General features: G+C 37.5%; 3 protein-coding genes across 4 annotated transcripts; 1 reads left to right on the top strand and 2 right to left on the bottom strand.

Annotated features, from left to right (window-relative positions):
* The first annotated feature begins 365 nt into the window (after window positions 1-365).
* LOC140802039 (uncharacterized) lies at window positions 366-2380 on the top strand. The gene is made up of 6 exons (XM_073157448.1): window positions 366-654; window positions 734-828; window positions 909-1033; window positions 1128-1177; window positions 1517-1591; window positions 1676-2380. Exons 1-6 carry the CDS (start codon window positions 401-403, stop codon window positions 2097-2099), a joined length of 1023 nt encoding a protein of 340 aa, XP_073013549.1. The 5' UTR covers window positions 366-400; the 3' UTR covers window positions 2100-2380.
* Window positions 2381-3903: 1523 nt separating this feature from the next.
* On the bottom strand, window positions 3904-6703 carry LOC140801959 (uncharacterized). Of its 2 annotated transcripts, none has more exons than XM_073157358.1 (4): window positions 6517-6703; window positions 5877-5989; window positions 5612-5780; window positions 3904-4313 (listed from the first exon to the last, which is right to left on the bottom strand). In XM_073157358.1, the coding sequence occupies exons 2-4, from the start codon at window positions 5934-5936 to the stop codon at window positions 4117-4119; spliced, it is 426 nt and encodes a 141-aa protein (XP_073013459.1). In that variant the 5' UTR covers window positions 5937-5989; window positions 6517-6703; the 3' UTR covers window positions 3904-4116. The 2 variants fall into 2 exon arrangements, with proteins under 2 accessions (XP_073013459.1, XP_073013460.1); XM_073157359.1 differs by having other exon boundaries at window positions 5877-6015; window positions 6517-6692.
* A 9121-nt stretch (window positions 6704-15824) lies between these two features.
* On the bottom strand, window positions 15825-19933 carry LOC140802023 (26S proteasome non-ATPase regulatory subunit 6-like). The gene is made up of 8 exons (XM_073157429.1): window positions 19726-19933; window positions 19536-19650; window positions 17770-17860; window positions 17531-17676; window positions 17209-17428; window positions 17032-17140; window positions 16312-16480; window positions 15825-16134 (listed from the first exon to the last, which is right to left on the bottom strand). Exons 1-8 carry the CDS (start codon window positions 19862-19864, stop codon window positions 15960-15962), a joined length of 1164 nt encoding a protein of 387 aa, XP_073013530.1. The 5' UTR covers window positions 19865-19933; the 3' UTR covers window positions 15825-15959.
* Between the last annotated feature and the right edge of the window lie 987 nt (window positions 19934-20920).

Genomic DNA, 20920 nt, shown 5'->3' with positions numbered 1-20920 from the left:
GAGTATTTTTGTCAATTTAGAAATACTTCTTTATACATAGAAAGTATAGCGACAATTATAATATCGTATGATTTTTTTTATTATTCATATAAAATCTTTAAACTAAGAAAAAAAAAAAAAATATATATATATATATATATTCCTCAGAATGTGTCATATGATTAAAAAAAAGAGTTAAGAAGATATATATAAAAAATGGTGATAGTTTAGGAGGCTAAGTGTAATTAATCCTACTTTAAAAAGTTTCTCAGTGACAATTATGTAAAGAAAACCTTATGTTTTATTAGTAAGCTAGTCATCCTCCATTTCAAAAATTCGACCGTTAACTCTCTCTCTCTCTCTCTCTCTCTCTCTCTCTTCTCGCTTATCTCTCTCCTGTTCTCCTATAAGCGAAAAAGAAATGGAAGACAAGGAAATCAAGAGCCCGACCAATCCCCGGAATCCACCAAGAAGAGCCTCGCAGGCCCCAACTTCCATGGCCAAGGAGAGCATCCTAAGCCCCGGGTTCCGGTCGGCCGCCGAAATGGCCGGGTGGGACGAGGAAGCGCTCCTCCTCGCCAGCCTCGTCGTCGAAGACACCCCTGTGAGGGATTCGCGCCACAAGAAACGCTCCAACCTCCAGTTCAAATCACCTCCGACCACCAATTCCAATAGGTTCTCATCGAATCACGATGACCCAAATCGCCGTTTGGTGTTCGTTGCCGATTAATGGGGTTTTTCAAAATTGCTGTAGGAAGCGAAGGTCTCGAAGGCGATCAGATAATTTGATTCCCCCACTGGTTCTTGCTCTCGATGACGATGAACAGTTACAAGATGATGATGCAAAAGGTGTCTACTTTCTTAAACCTACGATTTATGTACTCGTAGTGGCTTCTCATTCTTTCTTTTTCTTGGGTTTTGATTTGTAGATTCTCGTGGTGGTGTTGTTGACGAAGAGAAGAAGCTATCAGATGAAGGGTCTTTGGAGGAGGAGAAATCATCGAGCAATGCATTGCCGTGTATGGATCGGCTGAGGGAAGAGCTCTCTTGCGCTGTAAGGAGATGGAGTTGATAGTCTTTTCTTTTCTTTGTTCTTTGATTTTGGACTCTGGATTGATCTTGACTGACTTAATTTCGAAATTTACTAGATTTGTTTGGAGATCTGTTTCGAGCCAAGCACTACTCCATGTGGGCACAGGTAAAAAAAGTTCGTTTTTGTTCAGAAAAAAAAAATGCATTTAAAAGGAGGAAAAGATAAATTTTACTTAGGATATACTGTCCTCTTCTTTTGAATCCAATGTGAATATCTCTGTTTCCAGCTAACAATTTGCCTATTGAAATATGAATTCTATTGTGATTTAGAAAATGGAAACTACTTTACCCAATTAATCTAGTTGTGATCAGTAAAAGATAAACATGGCTATTGATGTTATCATCACTAGTTAGTCCATCTTGTTCCACTGTTTCAGCCTCTTAGGGGATTAACAATCCATTTGTCTCTGGTCATGGACTTCTTATACTATTGTTCTTGTTACAGCTTCTGCATGAAATGCCTGAAACATTCTGCAGCAAAATGTGGAAAACGTTGTCCGAAATGTAGGCAGCTGATCAGGTAAATCTCGCCTGCACCGTTATGAGTTCAAGGATTAGTCGTCCCATAAAAGAGTTAAAGTTAATGGCTCTATAACTCTTGCAGCAATGGGAGATCTTGCACTGTGAATACAGTCCTTTGGAACACCATTCAACTCCTATTTCCTGAAGAAGTAGAGGCAAGAAAGAATTCAGTTGATGCAACTCCACGGCGTAGTGGAGCCCGGGATCAAGGCCTTGAGAGAAGCAGTAGTACGCATAGCGATAGTAGAAGCATCAATACAAGAAGTTTCACTCGGGTTTCTCGAATGGTTGATAGGGATCAAAACATCAGAAGAAGAGCAGCAGCAGCAGTACCAAGCCAATCTGAGGATGTTGCATTGGCTTATAGGTTGCAGAGAGAAGAATTTATGGTAGCATTTCAAACTACTCGTGAGCAACAGCGAAATGCGTTGCTCTCTACTCGAGCTAATCTAAGAGCAATGGCCTCCAGAGCTATTCATATTCGCACTCGAAGCCGACCGATTTAGCACTACCGATATTTGTTTTATATAAAATTTTAGTCTATTTTGTCTTCACTTTGGTAAAGATTAGAGAAGAATGTTCAGAACATTTCATTTGTTGTATCAAGTAGTCAGCTTGGTTGCTCTCTAAACAGATGATGAGCCAAAACCAAAACATATGCTTGGTTGTATCATTTGACTTTGCAGTGGCCTAAATCATATGCTTTCAGAATGGATGAGCTGCAAACCTTGAACAAAAGATTGTTCACAACACTCTATTGTCTCAATGGAATTATAATTGTTCCCAATACCATGATATTGTTTGACTAATATATCTTTCTCACCTTATTGCAGATTTGCAGTGGCCTAAATCATATGCTTTTAGAATGGATGAGCTGCAAACCTTGAACAAAAGATTGTTCAAACCTATTTCACTAATCGTTCTGTAGTCTTGGCAAAGGATTAGAAGTATCAAATGAATGTCAGAATTTGAGCATTATTATTTTGATAGCTCAGAGTACCAGTATGGTTGAGGAATAAGGAAAAATTAAAATTAGAAGACAATGTTGAGTTATTCCGAAATAAAGGAATTCTTTATTTTAATTTTTTGTTGGGTGTTTGGTTGAAAAAAAAAAGGGGCAAGTGTTGGAATAAAAATATGGGATAAAATGATATTTGGTTGTGATAGTTAGAAATAAGGGATATAAATGATTGAATTGACCTTATTACCTCTTTATTTAGTTTAATGTAAATAGATATTCATTATTTCTTCTTTCAAAAGATAGGAAATATATTTAAAATTAAATATAAATTATAATTTATTTTACAAATATTATATTATCTTCTCATGGTTAGCTTTACAATTGTTGGCTAAAAAATAATTTGACTTAATTAATCATAATTTAGACAATATAAATACTATCACAAGTGTTTAGTACTTTAAGAGGATAAATTAGTCATTTGTGTTTTATCCCAACCTCTAAAATTACTACCAAAGAGGGTCATCGATTTCACTGTTACATAAAACATAAACAGTTTAACAATTCATTAAAAAAAAAACAAGCATACTGTTTTCAATATAAAAAACTGAAATATTCAATATTTTTAAATTAAAAACAACTGAAACATTGGAATATCATGGCTAAAGACAGTAAAAATAAAGCATAGATTAAAAGTAGTATTTCACATTATATTTTTTATCATATTTTTATTCATTCAAGTTAAGATAGAAACTGTTGGGATGCTCTGAATGAGATCTTTCCAATTACATTTAAATTTAGAGAGAACCTATCATCCTTTTTTATGATTCTAATAACATTTTGGTGCCGGCTAATGAGAAAGCCTAGTGAGATAAGTAGAATGGAGGAAAACACCGAGTTCAAAACAATTTTGAAACTTTCAGTTCAAAAAAAAACTTAAATTGTAAGCATACTGGTGGATTTAGAAGATATTTTGTTGAAAAGCTTGAGAGAAGAGAGAGTAAGTGAAAGACTAAAATGACAGTTAATTAAAGTGGTGTTTTCTGAAAGGTAGATATGAGTGATATCATTATTATTTTAATTTGACATAAAAAAAATTTACCAATAATTTCAAAAAAATATTCTATTAAAAATTTTGTGAGGAGAGAGAAAAAGATTGAAATGATAGTTAATTAAGATTTTATTTTTCCAAAGGCAAAATGATTCTTTATTAATTTGGTTTAATTTGGTCTAAAATAATGAGAGGATAGAATTAGGTATTACTAAACTTTATGTTTTATGAGCTGATGGAGAAAAAAAAAGATCCAATCCAAGATAATAGATTGCCTATCCACCTTGAACATAATAAGAGGAAAATATAAAGGAAAATTACTTCTATAACTCTTCAAAGGAGCTTGATGCATAACACTAAGTACATAAAAGAAAACTGATAGCGTGCATTTACTCAACGTAAACAAAAGTACTTGGAAATTGAAATAGTAATAAATCTCTGCAATTGATACCATAGAAAATAAGGAAGGTTTTGAGAACAATCACAGAGTAGATAAAAAGTTAGTTCTATAAGTTCACCGACCCAGAATCACAACGCGGTCTTTCTGAACTGCTTGAGCAAGGTTGAGGTCAAAAAGTTCACACCGGATCGGCATCTCCAATTCATAAAAGGGGTTCTTCAACACATAATCCGTGTATAACTCATAGATGACTTTAAGTAGAAGTTCCATATTTTGTGTGCCAGGCTCGCAAACAACAAAGAATTTTGTTCCTGTTGGAAATAAATCACCACAGTTGTATTAGTAACAAAGCATTGAAAAATCCTCGTTTTGGCATCTTATTCCCAATTTTAAGTACATAAAGAAGTACCTTTATATTAGAGTAGAGTATAAATCCAATCTATTCTATAGCCACATTATTTGTAAGAAATTTGAACTGGATGATATAGATACTTTAAATACATTACATATTTATCAACAAAGAGGTGGAAGGCAGAACTGCAACACATTATGAACATAGGGTTTCTAAATATCTCTTTACTAGTTAGCTCCATAATCTCAAAACCGAAAAGGAGGTTCGAATTGCAAATACTTTTCATCATTTCTACCTTAGCATTTTATTACCATCCAGGCCACCTGTGCACTTCAAATTAAGGGACTCAGTTCCGAGTAAGAATACTTAAACTAACAATCCTATGGCTAGTAGACTTGTTCCTCAAACAGAAACCATGAGATTATTAAGACTTCAAGAGACAGCAATGCAAGCAGCAGAGGACAAAACAGGCCAAGAGAATATGAATTTATTTTTATTCTATGATCGACTAGTAAAGTAATATAAACATCAACAACTTCGAATATGATTAATTTCTCCTCAACAAATAAAGGCTAGGGCCAACAAATCCTCCATAACAGGAAGATCTCAACAATTCTCCAGCCCACTTAACCCTAGTAATCCTTTTCAGATTAAGAATTATGCCCAGTTGCAGTTCAACTTAATAATCTACCATTTCTCCATCAAAGATGCCTATCCACCTATACATCTCATGCCTATTTGCTTAAGGCCATGGTATGACCTACGCAACAGAGGCCCTATTTGGATATTTTCAGTAGAAGTTTTCTCTGGGGCATTATAGTTTGATGTCATCACATTACCATGGTGAAATGTTATCATGAATGTTCCAAACTTGTGTTGTTTTGATGAAGTTTGAAATCTAAAAGCTTAAGAAATTGACCACATGGGGCCTAGAAACAAATTTAGACCAGATAGCCTTCAACTTAGGTGAGGAAGCGTACAACTCGTGAGAATTTAAGCCTGATTATTCTCAGTTAAAGCTGATAGCATGTTCAACGGTTTTCAATAAAAAAAGGCCAATTTTGCAATTGCCTGAGGATTTTTTTCCACTTAAAATGCTGATATACTATGACATTAAAAGAATAAAATCATTGGGTTATTTCCAGAACCAATCAAGTTCTACTATTCCAGAAGTAATCAACACTAACAAAGCAAAGCCTAACAAATGAACTAAATTAAGCTTAAAAATGCTGGTTTTTTTACTGTAAAGAGGAATACCAGTGAGGGATTGGAAGCAGTGGAGATCAAAGGTATCGGCTTGGAGGAGCTCGATCCCAGTGCATCCAATGGTGGGCGATAGCTGCTGTGAGATTGCGTGCATCGAATGCCACAAACTCGCCAATCGCAAGCTATCATTGGTGTCCATCCGACCCGCAGATCCATAATCCTTTATCCAAAAGTTGTCACCGATTTAGTTATGAGCGAGAGAAGAAGATATCGTAAAACTTTGGGGACAGATGATAGGGTTGCCAAGGGAGCTCACCTTGTAGAATATTAGGCCGCCGGATTTATTGATGATGAAGAGGCTATAGATTGCAGCCATGGCGGACTAGGAGATCTAACGAGGTTCCAATCGAAGAAGAATATCGTGGTCTCCTACGAAGCACAGATACAGAAAAATCCTAAAAAAGAAGGATATAATACATCTAGTATACAAGAATAGATAAATATTTATAATTCTAATGACAATATATGCATGTATATGTGCAAAAAGTAAAAGACAACATAGATATGTAAAATAGAAAACACATGAGATTGCATTCAGTATATCTATTATCTACATAAGCAATTGATAGCATAAAACAGATACCGATGCAAATCTACTGAGCATTCTATTTGATCAATAGAATGGTTCTATTTAAGATAAGCATTCTAACAACATTCCACTAACCATTCAAACGGCAATTTAACATAAGCAAGGACAAATGCAATAGAAGAAAATAAAACAGAGAAGGGACTGATGCAATTCAGAAGAGAAAATCCATGGAAGAGATGAGGGTCCGATGCAATTCAACAGAACAGAGAAGAAAACAGAAAAAAAATCAGAGAAAAGGAAAGGAAAATTCCACGTAAGGAGGGAGAAACGGACAGGAGAAGCCAAGGGAGGAGAAGAAGAGGGATACCTTCTATGAGAAGCCCAGCGTCGGGAAAGGAAGAACGGGGAAGAACGTCGTCGAGAGAGGAAAGGGTTCGCGCCGCCGTCGAGAGTAGAAGAAAGAACCCTGTCAAGAGATCTAGGACATCGTCGCCGTCGTCGCTGTCGACAGAGAACAAAGGGAGATTGGGAGATCGATACCCCATTTATTTTTTTCCTCTCTTTCTCTCAGTTTAATTAACGGGTAAAGGACGATGGCTTAACGGGTTTAAAATATTATATCTACGCAATACCCGGCCGATATATACCCAATAAGACTAAATTTTATCCAAAGCTTATTCAAAACATATCCCAAACATATCCAAAGCATATCCAGCCGTATCCTAGCCACATCCAGAAATTAAATTAGGTTATTTAAATCTGAATAAAATACTACTAAATTGTTCAGCAATTTATATAAAAGATAAACTGCATAACAATTTGGTAGGTATATTATTTTCATTATAAAACTCTAAAGGGTTCAAATTAAAGACTGAAATGTTGGAATATTATAACTAAAACAAGAGAACTAAATCATATATTAAAATATTAGTAATTCACAGAATATTTGATCATATCTTTATTCATTCAAGTTATGATAATAACAATTAGAATGCTCTCAGTGAGATTTTTCTAATGACATATTATTGGATCAAAATAGATGAATTAATACAAAGTTACGAAGTATTAAATAAAAAACTAGTAAAAAACTTTCAAATTTAAATTTGGAGTACTTATCATTCTTTTTTCGTGATTCTAACTAATACATTGGTGTTGGAGAATGGCAAGCTTGCTTACCTTGGGTGAGGTAGTAGAGGAGGGGAAGACAATGAGCTCAAATCAATAAATAGAAAATTTCGTTCACAAAATTTTAAATTGCAAGCATTGTGTAGTGATTTTTATTTAGATTGATGGATTAGGATTGATGGAGGTTTTGGGTTGTAGGTGATGCACTAAACTCAATGGATCATCTGATCGGTGGAATTTTGGATTATCAGTGGCATACAAAACTCGATGGATTGTTTGTATCGATGGATGTTTTGGGTTATCGATGGAGCACAGAACTCGACAGATCGCTCAATAGGTTTTCATATATTAGTAGTGCGCAAGACTCGATGGATCGGTAAAACTTTTGCATTCTTAGTGATGCATATAACTCAATGGATTGTCGGATCAGTGGAGGTTTTAGGTTGTCAATGATGCACATAACTCAATTGACTGTTAGATTTGTGGAGGTTTTAGTTATCTATGGTGATGGATCGCAAATTGTTGGAGGTTTTGGATTATCGATGATGCACAGAACTGGATGATTTGCTGGATTGTGATACACTTAGTTATGATCTTTACTTATTGCATTAGGTGTTTATTTTTATTAAAATAAAATTTCTGTAGGTCGCGTTCGAACGCAGGTGGAGTCGCGTTCGAACGCTTGTGAACCCTTGTGAACACCTTATGAACGTTTGTGAACGACTTGTGAATGCCCGCGTTTGTGAACGCCTTGTGAACGCGTTTGTGAATGCTCACGTTCGAACGACTTGTGAACGCCTATGTCGCGTTCGTAAATCCAGAGAATGGGCTTTTTAAGTGCATTCAAATGCAATCGGACGCGATCGACGAGAATCCTCTAGAATTAGGATTTCATATTGTTTTAGGACTTGTTGGCTAGCCTCTATAAATATGTGGATGGCAACCAACTTCATATTGCAATTGGATTCTTGATTTTTTGCCTCCTATCTTCTCTCTAGACTCCTCCCTCCTCCCTCTTCACCTCCTCCCTCCTCCCTTTTCACGATCCTTCCACCTTTACCGTTGGCAAAGTTTCTCCTAACTTCTAATCTCCCTCGTCTGTCCCCTCTTCTTTGGGATCTTGACCCCTTCGTTCCCTTCCTGTACTTTCCTTAATCACTTCCAAATCTACCCTCATCTCCATACCCATCCATAACCCTAACATCCACTCCACCCATCACCACCACAATCGCTCACGTTATTCTGTATTTTCGTCCCTGCTATAATTTGAATCTGTGAAGGGCGTAAATACAAAAGTTGTAGATTAGGAAGTTAAGGATTCAACCCAATTAGTTTCGTAATTTTCTGACTACCGGATAATATCTGACGAATATTTTTCCTCGATTACGCGGACTGATTTCTATAATAAATTCATATCTTAAAGGAATCTTAGCGTAGCCTATCTTTGGTTTCAGATCTTATTAAATTGGTATCAGAGCCTAACAATTGGTATCAGAGCCTAATAATTCGTATCAGAGCCTAACATATTGATGGAGGTTTTAGGTTATGAGTGTGCACAGAATTTGATAGATCGTTGAATTGGTGGAGGTTTTAGGTTATTGGTAGTGCATAGAACCCGATGGATCGTCGAATTTGTAGAGGTTTTATGTTGTTTGTAGTGTGCAAAACTTGTTGGATTGCTGGATTAGTGGAGGTTTTGGGTTGTCGGTGGTGCACAAGACTCTATGGATCACTAGATCGGTGAAGGTTCTAGGTTGTCGGTAGTGCAAAAAACTCGATAAATCACTGAATCGGTGGAGATTTTGGGTTATCAGTGGTTAGTAGAACTCGATAGATCATCGGATTAGTGAAGATTTTGGGTTGTCACTAGTGCACATAACTCAATGGATTATGGGATTAGTGGAGTTCCGATTATCAGAGATGCTAGAATTCGAAGGATCACTAGACGAGTGGAGATTTGGGTTGTTTATGGTGCGCAAAGCTTGATGGATTGTTAGGTTGGTGGAGGTTTTGGGTTACCAGTGGTGTGCAGAACTCGATCGGATTATCAAATCGATAAAGGTTTTGGATTGTTGGCGGGCACATAACTCAATGGACCATCTGATCAGTGGAAGTTGTAGATGGTTGGTAGTGCGCAGAACTCGATGGACGTCGGTGGTCTGCAAAACTCAAAGGATCGCCAAATCAGAGGAGGTTTTGGGTTGTTAATTTGGAAGATGGTAGAGGAACAAAATGGGAAAAAATGGGGGGAAAGTGATAGATTTTAGTACTAAAGAGGGCAAAATCGTCATTTATGTTTTAGAATAAGCGATGAGTTATTTTAAAATTTTTATACTAAACAAAACTTATTTTTCTATTCTAAAATAATATATTGCTTTTGGCATGAAATTTTTAGAATAAATATGATTTGTTCATGAATAAAACACTTATTCCATCTAACCAAACAGTCTTTTAGTTAAGACATGGTAGCAATACAATTAATCTTCTTTTTCTCCGTGCCACATAAAGGAATAACATTTGATACTGATCACAATAGAAATGGACTTGCTTAAAAGAGCTATCATTCTTTTCTTTTTTAAAAGAGTTGTCGGTGCTTACATCAAGCCCAATCACTCTTTTAGCTATCAAATACAATAATATCAAAAAGCTCCTTAGGCTAGGTGTCCGATGAGCCCCACCTTCGGCCTCTCGCTAGCCTCCGACCAGCCTTTGCCAACTAGTCCATAGCTCTATTGCCGCTCATATACATGTGAGTAAACATGACATCCGTGAACGACGCCAGAAGTGGGAGGCAACCATTCGTCGAGCCTCTAAGGCGCCACTGCACACTTTTGCAGTCTTAGAACATTTGGACCATGGCTTGATCATCTGTCTCCATTATAATCTTATCCAATTTCCCCTGTGCCTCCAAAAGTAATATCTGTACAATTTTGGCCTCATAGAATTCAGTAAAGATTTTAGAAATAGGCTCCAATCCTGCCAATTTAACCTTACCCAATGCATCCTTCACTACAAAACTTGCACCACCTTGATAGTCACTCCCCACAAAATACCCAGCAGTGCTAATTTTGACCCAGCCTTTTGGGGAAGATTGTCACTTCACTTCTTCCTTCGAACCACTCTGGCAGTGATCTTCCTTTAGCTGGCAACTATACTCCTATTGCTAGTTGAAGCATTTTAATCACCACCACTCTTAGAGTTGCCTTCACGGAACAAAAGATTATTTATTGCGCTCCTTCTAAATGCCCCACATTGTGGCTGCCACTACCACCTTGGCTCAAGCACCCCCATTCAGATCCTATCCCCAAGTTCTAATAATCTAATCCTTGTCCATCTAGTCCCCCATAACCCTATCCAAACTTGCTAGCTGCGTAGCCCAAGTCCAGACCTCCCGAGCAAATCGATAGTGAAAGAATATATGAGTTGTTGTCTCCTAGTGCAGCCCACATAACTCGTAGCTGCTATCCGACCTAGCCTATTCCATATAGGTACACCCTTGTAGGCACCCTATTCTAGAACACTAGCCATAGGAAGGTTTTGATGCGAGGCGCAGTTTGGATCCGCCACAACTACTTTTACCCGTCCCACCCGCAACCCGTGGGCTTCCTTAGATAGCTATAAAACTGACTTGGTCTTAGCTTCCCCCCTCGCGTCCAAGGCCCACACCCAGTTGTCTGCATTCTCACCTCCATGGCTATTGAGAAGGCAATGTCATCATTGAAGCCTCTCATAAGCTTGTTGTTATCCCACTCTCCATGCCACATGAGGTCTGCCACACGTGAGGATTCATTAAAACAGTGCACGTTGATAAGGCATGGCCACCTTCGAGGCAGCATCGCACCAAGCCAAACGTCCTCTAAGAGAGGTCCTTTCCTCGTTGCCAACACTCACCCTTAGCTCCTCTTTCACTCACCCTTAGCTTCTCTTTCATTGCATTCGCTGCTTGACACACTACCCTCTAGAGCCATGAATAACTTGGTCTCAACCTAATCACCCACGATTGAAGATGTCTGTATTTGTGCATCGCAATAGCAACCCACAATGTGTCTCTCCCGGAGAACGCTGAGGACGTGTTTGTTGAAAAGGGCTCACTTACCGATTTCCCCTTAAGAGCTATCAGTAAACAGTTGAAGACAAAATTGGTCATCTTCAATTGCATGATCACACATGCATGGGCTGAGTACAAAATAAGATAGTCAGAGTAGGCTATTAGCATTTCGCCAAATCCAAAGTTACACATAATAAGAGAACTTTTGAGTGATTTGTGAGCATCGACATTAGTGAGCTGGAAATTATATTAATCAAACTCGATCCAAATTAACATCAGTCAGTTTACAAAACATGAGACAAATGAAATCCAAAACTACAGAATTGCTAGCCTTCCATGGGCAATCACATTTCTCCTAAGTGCAATTTAGGTCCAGCACCTTGATAATCTAGTAGAGTCATACCTTTTGTAATATCATCAAAATTTTCCTCTTTACATTGAGTATTAGTATCAAGGAATGAATTTTCAAAATTATCGACAATATTTAACATAAAATTCTAATATTATTTATATTTAATTATGTTGACACCCCCTGAAGTATACCTAGTTTTCACGATGACTCCCTAAAATTTTTATGTTATAATATCACTCATAAGCTTTAGAAAATTTTTAATGTCATCCTTCTATTAGTGTACTGTCAATTGGGAGAGTTAGCTTATGTGGCAGTCATTTCAGATGTAAAATAACCTAAATGCACTTGTTGGAGGGAAGCTAATTTTATTTTGGTCTAACAATAATGAAGAATATACCCTTATTGTAACATCTTATACAATTTTTATAATAATAATAATAATAGTAAAATTATTAAAAAAAATTGCATGTGCGGGGCATGTGCCCCGCTCTTCCCCCACGCTGTCCTCCTTTCCCCTCTCTCTTCTTTTCTTTCCTTTCTCCCTCACCCCGTAGCCGCCGCTCTCCTCTTCCCCTTCCTGCGCGTCGAGAAATGTCTTCCCCCCCCCTTTTCCTTTCCGTCCTCGCTCTCATCGGGTGATCGGTCAGCCAGTGTCCTTGTGCCTCCTCGTGCCGGCCTTGGTAGTTCTCTTTCCTTCCATAGGAGCTTGGGCAGTCAGCTTTCGAGGCCCTTGTGGCCATGGAGAGGGTCCCTCGTCATCGTTGGTCATCTTAGCCAACTAGCGATTTGCCATCGACCACTATGTTCTTTGGACTCATTTTCTTCCTTTGGTTTCCCTCGGCATTTTGCCGGTGTGCTCCCCTCCTCACCGTCGACTGCCTTTCCTGTGTTTGGATTGGCTTGGAAAAGGAAGGGAAAGGAGTGTTGGGGAGTTGGGTTGGGTACAAACCCAACCCAGCTGTGGTGAGTTGGGCTAGGTGCAGCCCAGCGCAGGTCTAGTGATTTGGTGGGTTAGGCTGCGGCCAAGCCCAAAAGACTTTCAGGCCTAGTTGCCTTAGGGTTTCAAGCCCAATCTTAGGGGCTTTGTTCTTGGCCTTGAGCTGGTCCAAGCAGGTTAGTAATACTTTAATTATTTAATTTATGTTAGTCATCGTATTTAATTATCATTGTCAGCTAAAACCTTAATTATTAATCATCTTTTGAGGGTAAATTAGTTAGTCATAATAATTGCTATAAATCAATATTGATAAATGAGGCATTACCATAAGATTACCACTATGAATCTGCTTTTAATTTGAATTTATTTCTAATTGGATTTTGGTAACTATATTAGAGGTACCTTTATATTCAATATAGTTAATTGAATGTGGTCTATTATTTTACTTTAAATTGACAATAAAGGGTGAAACGGTAAATGTGATGATAATTGTATTTAATAACCCTTAATAGTGTGTCATACTGTCAAAATTAATATACCAACTCTACCTGATTAATAAATATAAGAATTCTAAGATGAACATATCTCAAACCCGTAATAGTTATCAGGATTAATTAATTAATTAATTTAGGTAGCCTTGTGCTTATGTATATTATTTTCATTATCGAGGTAGATTCATTATCACGCGAGGATGATCCGTGAGACAGTTGGAGTTGATTAACTTGGAAGCAGTGATAGGCAAGTGATATTTTATTTTATTTTATGAGTTCATCGCATTCATATCATACATAGGTAAATATTTATTCACTGTTCAGAATAATTATTCATGGATTATTAGAGCATTTCTGTTTATGATATCTTCGATGTGCATGTCCTATGATTGATGATATTAAACACTACACCACCTGCATGTATCACTCTATAGTTGAGTTTCGTTTCAGTAGTGCTCATTTACCCACTCAACCCAAGGTTAGAGGGCAGAGTGTATATTTATTATCTATATTTATATCGGCCAATGCTTGAGGTCGTGAAGTTAGGAGGGGACTATCAGACACCGCATGCACCGGCTTGAGCAGGCGTAACACTGCCAAGTACTAAGACCAGACACTAGGTGATCTAAAATTATGATTGAGTGGTAGAGTCATAGACATAACGGTACCCGATAACGCAGAGTTAGGGCATCTATTGAGCTGTGAGCTCTTTTATGTTGTATGTGATGATTCTGCTTTGTGCGATGATTCAGCTATAAGTAATGATTCTGCTCTGTGCGATGATTTACTAGAACGGTGATGATACTGATAATGATGGGCCTACGATTGGAGTCCTTAGTATGGTGGCCACAGACAACTAGTCATATGCAGCGTCGTCATGCATGTACGAGCGGCACTACTGCTAGTTGTGTACCCCTCCTTGATGTTTAAGGTGATGTGTGAGCCTATATTTATTATGTGGTGAATAGCTTTTTGAGCATGTTATAATAATTATGACTATGACTTAGTGTGAGCTTGATATAAATAATTTTGTGAGCTTGATATAAATGATTTGATAGTTTAAATAATACATGTCATGTGTTCTTTATTTAATACACGTGAGCTATTGGTATGAATATGTTGCATGGATGTATTACTATAATCATGTTGGCATACATATGTATCATGTGGCATCCTTCGTTATCCTATTTTTAGACTGTAGAGATGTATATTTGTTAGGCTTTATGCTCACCACTTTTTGGTGGAAATATTTTTCAGATTAATAGATAACCTCTAGTCTATGAAGGAACCGGTGAAGATTTGATTAAATTTTTCTTTATTTGTTTTAGTATTGTAAAAGAAGTTATATGAATTGTAACCCTTACGTGGACATTGTATTGATGAGGTATATGGATACATATTTTGGGGCTTGTTGCAGCCTATGATAATTTAAACTCTATTTAACTTATTTTTATTTGTGAAAATATTAGGTTTATCTTGTATATTATGTACAAACATTGACCATCAGATCACGTGGAGACCACGTGGTTCTACCCACGTGAGGAGCACGTGTATTTGGAGGTGGGTGTTACACTTATCTTCCCTCCCCGTTCCCTTATTCCTTCTATTCTCTCCCTCCCCAATGATTCTACCGCCCACAACTTGCGCACCAACGAGGTACACGGCGAGGGTCTCCGCCGCAATAAGATCTCCTTCTCTCTATCCTGTCCTACCCTCTCTACGCAACTCGATTTCACCATTGGCCTCCTCGACACACCTGCAAATTGGGCAGCGGTTGAATCAAGGCACAAGATTCGGGGCGGCACCTCAGTTGTGGTCGTGGTCCTTGCCCTCCTCGGCAGCACCAATCCGAGGGTCCACACTTAGTATGTCTCCAGCAAAACTCTATCTAATGGATCTCAGTGACCTCTTCCTAGCCTTCGCCGCTATATTAATCAAACTCTAGTGGCGCCACTACTCAAAAGCGAGCAATGACAAACTTCCCGCGGGGTGGCCAATGGTTGGCAACCTCTTCCAAGTGATCCTCTAGCGATGCCCGTTCATGTACGTGGCACGTGACCTATGCATCTAATATGGCCCCATCTTCACCCTCCGCATAGGCTAGCGCACGCTTATCATCGTCACCGACGTGATCGATGACTTCAACTCTTCGTCGGTGGCATCAACAATTGGAGAAGATCTCATCGGTGGTGCAATCATCGTCATGCTGCCGGTGAGGCAAGGGCAAGAGGAGGGGAAGGTGGGGAGATGAGCAATGGCAGTGGGTTTGAAATGAGGAATGACAATAATTTTATAAATTAATTTATTTTTGTTGGCTAAATTGATGACCTCATTATCTTATTAGAGGTATAATTAGTCATTACACATTTTTCATCACCGTTGTTACTCATTTTAGAGAATTTCTCCAAATATCGAGTATAGTTCACGAGAGTCAGCATAATTAACCCTAATATATCAGATGTGTGTTAAAGATGTGTCAGTGTATTCCACTAGCACAGGACATACTGAGCTAGGCATGACATACTGAGCTAGCACGCCTGTGCCGACCTAGGACCAGTATGTGCCTTCAACACAATAATCCTTGTTTTTCTATACTCTCATAACACCGTGTAGAACTGCATCATACTATCCTTTAACAGCCATTAATTATATGACCTCCCTCAGATCTCCCAGAAACCCCAAATAAAACATAACGTGCTACCACAAATAAGATATCAAAGCGTTAAGGACTAATGGCAATTTTAGATAGGTCAAGACAAAAGTCGAGTCTACATGGAGTAACAATCTTAGTATTGATTTTAGGAGCTCTGTCAGAAAATGGATGAAATAATCCATCGTGTAGGCATTCAAACAAAAATTACAAATCTATCACCCTCGAAAGCTTCTGGATTCGATTCAGCAAGAAATCTCCTTGTTTGATAGTTGCTTGATAGAGTGCATTTTTTGCATCAGGTCTGTTAGTCTCCAGAACACCAGCAACTTTGTCGATCTTACAGTGAAGTTTCCCAGCTGCTATGAAGCGAGATAGTTCCCTGAAAAGTGGGAAAGCTTGGATATCAATATTCTATGCGGCAAGAAGTATTAGAAATATTTTAAGTCTTCATCATATTATTAGGATATAAAATATGGAGAAACATCAAAGAACATAAAAATGTTTGACCATAAGGACTTGATATGATTATAAGTAAAGCCAATCCAGAAGTACTTACTGATCTATGAAATCTACAGTGACACCAAATGCTGTTGCCATTGCCTCCATCTTTACGCTCTTGTAGGATTCAAGGAACTGAGAATAGACAACTGCACGAATTTCCCTCATGTAATAACGAAAATGAGGATGTAAATAGCGGTCTAATTTGATCTGTTCGGTCAAGCCAGCTGAAAAGGATTCATGCAAAAATGCTCAGCTAAATTTCCATTGCATAAAATAGAAATTCCAACAAAACTATACTATATACAGCATACATCAGCATATTAATAGCAAATGAAGCATTCAAGCAACATAGAGCAAGAAGATAAAAAAAGGAGGACTAAGTTAAATGGAACATGTTAGGTGGAAACATAAAGGAGCTGCTTAATAGATAGATGGCACGATGGCAGTAAAAGATGATGCAAAAATATCGACTGTTTAAAGACAAACGGAAGTTGCTCTCCGAGTGTTAGTTTTTAGAACCTAATATATGCAAGATAAACACTTAACAGATAATATTGAAATGAACTAGCAGCAGATTTAATACAGATTAAAGCTGAAATGGAGGCATACATTCATACTCTATTATGATGTCTAATCGGTCAGGTAACCATGGTAACATTATATGTAGCTACTGACTAAACCAAAAAAATCAAGTGAAACTTAGAGCTCAATTCAGTAAGTATTATGTGAACTACAAATTATTGCAAGAAAGGAAAAACAGACGTTTAGTACTTACAGAATGCAGAGAAAAATGAATTGTACTGGCAATTATAAAGAGAATTCAGAAACTCAGAGAGATAGGGTACTTTCCCAATCACAGCAAGAATTTCTGGTGCATCCACAACCTGCCAAATTTACCATTAGAATATAGATCATTCTACAAAACAGAATCACACTGGTTTTCTTTTAGTACCTTTTTCTTGACTGAGACTCTGTCCAAGGAGATAATGCTTGCGAGGACAGTGTAAAAGATGAAGGTATCATAAGGAAATAACTCATAAGTTGTGAAAGTTGAAATGGAATCCAAAAACAAATTAGCTGCTCTCTTAAAGTTCCTTGTGGACATGCAATATAAGCCTTCATACACTTTCAAGCGATTCTTCCTCTCCCAATCACCTCCCTCTTCAAATAAGCTTTAATCACATCCAGCAAAAGGTTTCAGCATCATGCATAACTAATTATGGAGTAATGGGGTAGGACCAGTAAGTATTTAGTACTTATAAATTATAACTTACTTCTTAGCCTTATCAATAGATTTGGAAATGAGATCGAAGTCCAAGTAGAAAAAGCCAAGTTGTAGTGTGTAGAAAACAAGGTCCATCTTTTGACCAACAGCAACTGTTTTTCCCTCAGTTATTTTAAGCTGGTCCAGTGCCTTTTCCTGTGTTTCGTTGGTGACAAACAATGTGTAATTATTATCACGACAAGAATTTTGCACGACAGTCCTAGGGTGGAAAACTGAATACACAAGTACCTTATCGCCGATCTGAATGTAATGCAAGGACTTTGCCAGATGACCTTCGCGTACTTCACTTTCCCCTAGGTTCTCCTCAGCATCAGCAATCCTTTACATATGAAATATGTATTGTTTATGATACTACAATACTAGATGGATAACATAAGGGCATGTTTTTAAGATAGTCTGTCTAGTAACTGATTAGATAATATTTTCTTATAGATCAGAATAATATGGGCCTCTACTAGAGTCAAAGAAGGAATCCATGTTTTCAAATTTCACTACAAGTTTTAAGAATAAAAGAAAGCAAGAACCACAGTACAGATGAAGAAAATAAGAGACAAAAGGAGAAATTCCAGAAATTTCCTGTATACAAATGGGTACTTTTCAGACTCGTATCTCAATGATGCTTTGGAATTACTTTTAGATTTTCATGATCAACCAAGTGATAGTTTTCTGGAAAAGATAAGGATGGAGGGGCAATTTCTATTTTAAATTAACAAATGTGAGTGACTACAGTACTTCTACCAACAACATTGTGACAGAATAATTCGGGATTCTCAAATTACTCCTAGGAAATCTATTTGCATCTCAAGTTATCCCGAATTGGAAGTCAAAGAACAGATCCTAACCTAAACTAACCCGTAGACACCACACATCTTAGACTAGACCAAACTAACAAGTGGCTAATCCAATTAAATAATCAACTAAAAATCGATCCAAATTAACTGAGGTTGGAACCAAAACCAACTAAAGCATCTCAATTTGATTCAATTGAGCATAATATACACCTAAACTGACACAAAGTAAAGTAAAAAGGCCTGACTGTTACTCAAGTAGAAAAGGTAGTATCTCCTGCCTCACACCTACAGCGTCAGGGTACCCTTAGTACTTAAAACCATCTGTGCAGCTTCAGAATGGTGCATGCATTACACACATATAGCTATTAGAAGTGCCCAGCATTCACAAATTGACAAAGTTAGCAAAATGATTATAAGTATGCTGATTCTGTTGAAGGAAATATATTACAATTCATATATTACATTCTTGATTTGGAGTGTAAAATTTAGGACTTAATCCCCCTCAAAGAGGTGTTATTAAAAAAGGTGGGCACAGATATCAAGAAGAAGCAAGACCTAGATACAATTAACTAATAAACAAGTATGCGGACCTCAAATAGCAATCAGACAGTTCAAAGCCATATAAATCCTCCTCTACAATAAGGACTGGGCATATTACTAAGTGCTTGTTACCTATACATCAACTAGCTAACCAGATAGCTCAAAAAAAAACTCCATGATTCATATTTCATTGTAAGATACTAGAAGCCCATACCAATCTTGCATATGGTCTGAAGTTACTCGTAAAACTTTAATTGGAATGCTTTGCTTTCCTATATAGCCACCTGAAGCTAGGCTACAAAGTCAAACCATTTTGGTTCATGATAAAAAAAAATCAGAAACAATGTATTTTCAAAGTTTTTGCTCAAACTAACCCGTGGAAATGAACACATTACTATCAGCGAACATATTAAACGTTTAGGGGTTCTAATACTTTTCAAGTTCTTAATTAGTAACTTCCCCAAGAACAGGAACCTAAGAGTATCATCCAGAATCGTGACAACCAAGAACTTACGACACCAACAAGACTCCGATCTTAAAGATTGCTGCGCGGTTCTTCCTTCTCAAATTCTTGGGGTTTGAGAACTCCAGATCCAAAACAAGTAAATCCCAACCCAAAGAAGGAGAAGAAACAAGATAATTCGAATCAAGAACATATCTCACTTTTCATCGAGCTTCTTCATCTCGTCCGCGATCCGCCCTCGCATGGAGTCCAGCAGCGCCGTGTCCATCTCCAGCACTGATCCGGCAACGAGTAACTCGTAGAGGGAGGCCATGTCTAGGGAACGATGAGGAGAATACGATGAGTCTTGATAGCCATTCCCGTAATAGAACAAGGGAGGAGGAGGGTTACCATCGGACTTGACGGCGTCGAGGACTTCATCGCGGAGGCGGACCTTCTCGATATCGTCGACGTCGGGGTGGGAGAGGAGGAAGAGCTTGTTGGCGAGGGTGAGGTGAGCTTGCTGCTTGCCTTCTTCCTGCGATTCCATGGTGCCGCTTCGTTGTTGCTTTCCTTTCTTCTTCTCCAAGCTCTCGCTCTCGCTCACGTCTCCTCTCCCCTCCCCCTCCCTCCCTCCCTCTCTCCTTTTTGAAGGAAATCGGATGCGGATCTTTATTGCTTGCAGATACGGGTCCGGAGCTTGTTGGCAGAAAGAAGTTATGTATATTTTCTTCCTGCATGCACATTTAATAATAAATCTTTTTAGGATTAAATATATTTTATCTCCCTCGTGTGTATACCGATATACTTATAACTAAAATAAGACCGTTAGCTTTTCTATCAAATTAATAAAGCATGCACAAAAAATTTTAAAATTTGGATAGAGAGTTAAATTCCCTCTATTTTTTATTTTTTTCAAAGACAAAAATGTCCTCCTTACATACCTATTTTCTTCTCTTACTTTCTAAATTGTGTCAAATATATAATAAATTTTATTAATCCTAAATTATTATAAAGTTTAATAGTTATATCACATCGAGAAACAAGACAAATATGGATTAAAAAAATCATATCAAAAACCCATTTATTTTGCTGAATAAATGCAATGGGGTATTTTATTTAGGCATGATCTATTAACCTTAACAAAAAAATTTACGGCTTTACTTTAGTCGTAAGTACAAGAACTGGTTTAAAACTTTTTAAAGTAGCCCCCCTCGCCCCACCAAATGGTGGGAATTCTTATACCTACGACTACAAGCCTCGTCTATTGTTTAATATTTTTCATAATTAGACATATAATGGTTTTTTTCTAAAGAATGAATTGGGAAAAGAAGTTTTCTTTGTGCATGGACAATAATTAGATCATTACTTATTCAAATTACTACGAGGACTTCAAATATTGAATATTGTAAGTGTAAGATAAGAGAAATATCGAACGAAGAACATAAATAATCCAACATATCTATAATTCTAATAATAACAAAGAAAACAACTAGGATGATATGTTGTGCACCTTGAAATAGCTAAATTAGTTAATCTAGATTTAGAACTATACGTTTGTCTAATTTGAAAAGAGTACCAAGAGCTCTACCCGAAATTACTCGAA

The sequence above is a fragment of the Typha latifolia genome, chromosome 15 (genome assembly GCF_019914945.1).
Source record: "Typha latifolia isolate L0001 chromosome 15, TyphaL0001v2, whole genome shotgun sequence".
NCBI classification, from domain to species: Eukaryota; Viridiplantae; Streptophyta; class Magnoliopsida; order Poales; family Typhaceae; genus Typha; species Typha latifolia.
Note: the sequence above shows the minus strand (reverse complement) of the source record. Positions and strands in the feature narration are given on the sequence as shown.

What these genes read in the sequence shown, in the direction of transcription:
- LOC140802039 (XM_073157448.1), top strand. Translation starts at nt 401, where the DNA reads ATGGAAGACAAGGAAATCAAGAGCCCGACCAATCCCCGGAATCCACCA. An exon ending in GGGAAGAGCTCTCTTGCGCT is followed by an intron (nt 1,034 to 1,127) that starts GTAAGGAGATGG and finishes GAAATTTACTAG; the next exon opens with ATTTGTTTGGAGATCTGTTT. An exon ending in ACTACTCCATGTGGGCACAG is followed by an intron (nt 1,178 to 1,516) that starts GTAAAAAAAGTT and finishes TTCTTGTTACAG; the next exon opens with CTTCTGCATGAAATGCCTGA.
- LOC140801959 (XM_073157358.1), bottom strand. Translation starts at nt 5,936, where the DNA reads ATGGCTGCAATCTATAGCCTCTTCATCATCAATAAATCCGGCGGCCTA. An exon ending in GCGGCCTAATATTCTACAAG is followed by an intron (nt 5,781 to 5,876) that starts GTGAGCTCCCTT and finishes TTTTGGATAAAG; the next exon opens with GATTATGGATCTGCGGGTCG. An exon ending in CTGCTTCCAATCCCTCACTG is followed by an intron (nt 4,314 to 5,611) that starts GTATTCCTCTTT and finishes TATTTCCAACAG; the next exon opens with GAACAAAATTCTTTGTTGTT.
- LOC140802023 (XM_073157429.1), bottom strand. Translation starts at nt 19,864, where the DNA reads ATGGAATCGCAGGAAGAAGGCAAGCAGCAAGCTCACCTCACCCTCGCC. An exon ending in ATGAAGAAGCTCGATGAAAA is followed by an intron (nt 17,861 to 19,535) that starts GTGAGATATGTT and finishes TCATATGTAAAG; the next exon opens with GATTGCTGATGCTGAGGAGA. An exon ending in GAGTCTCAGTCAAGAAAAAG is followed by an intron (nt 17,141 to 17,208) that starts GTACTAAAAGAA and finishes TAAATTTGGCAG; the next exon opens with GTTGTGGATGCACCAGAAAT.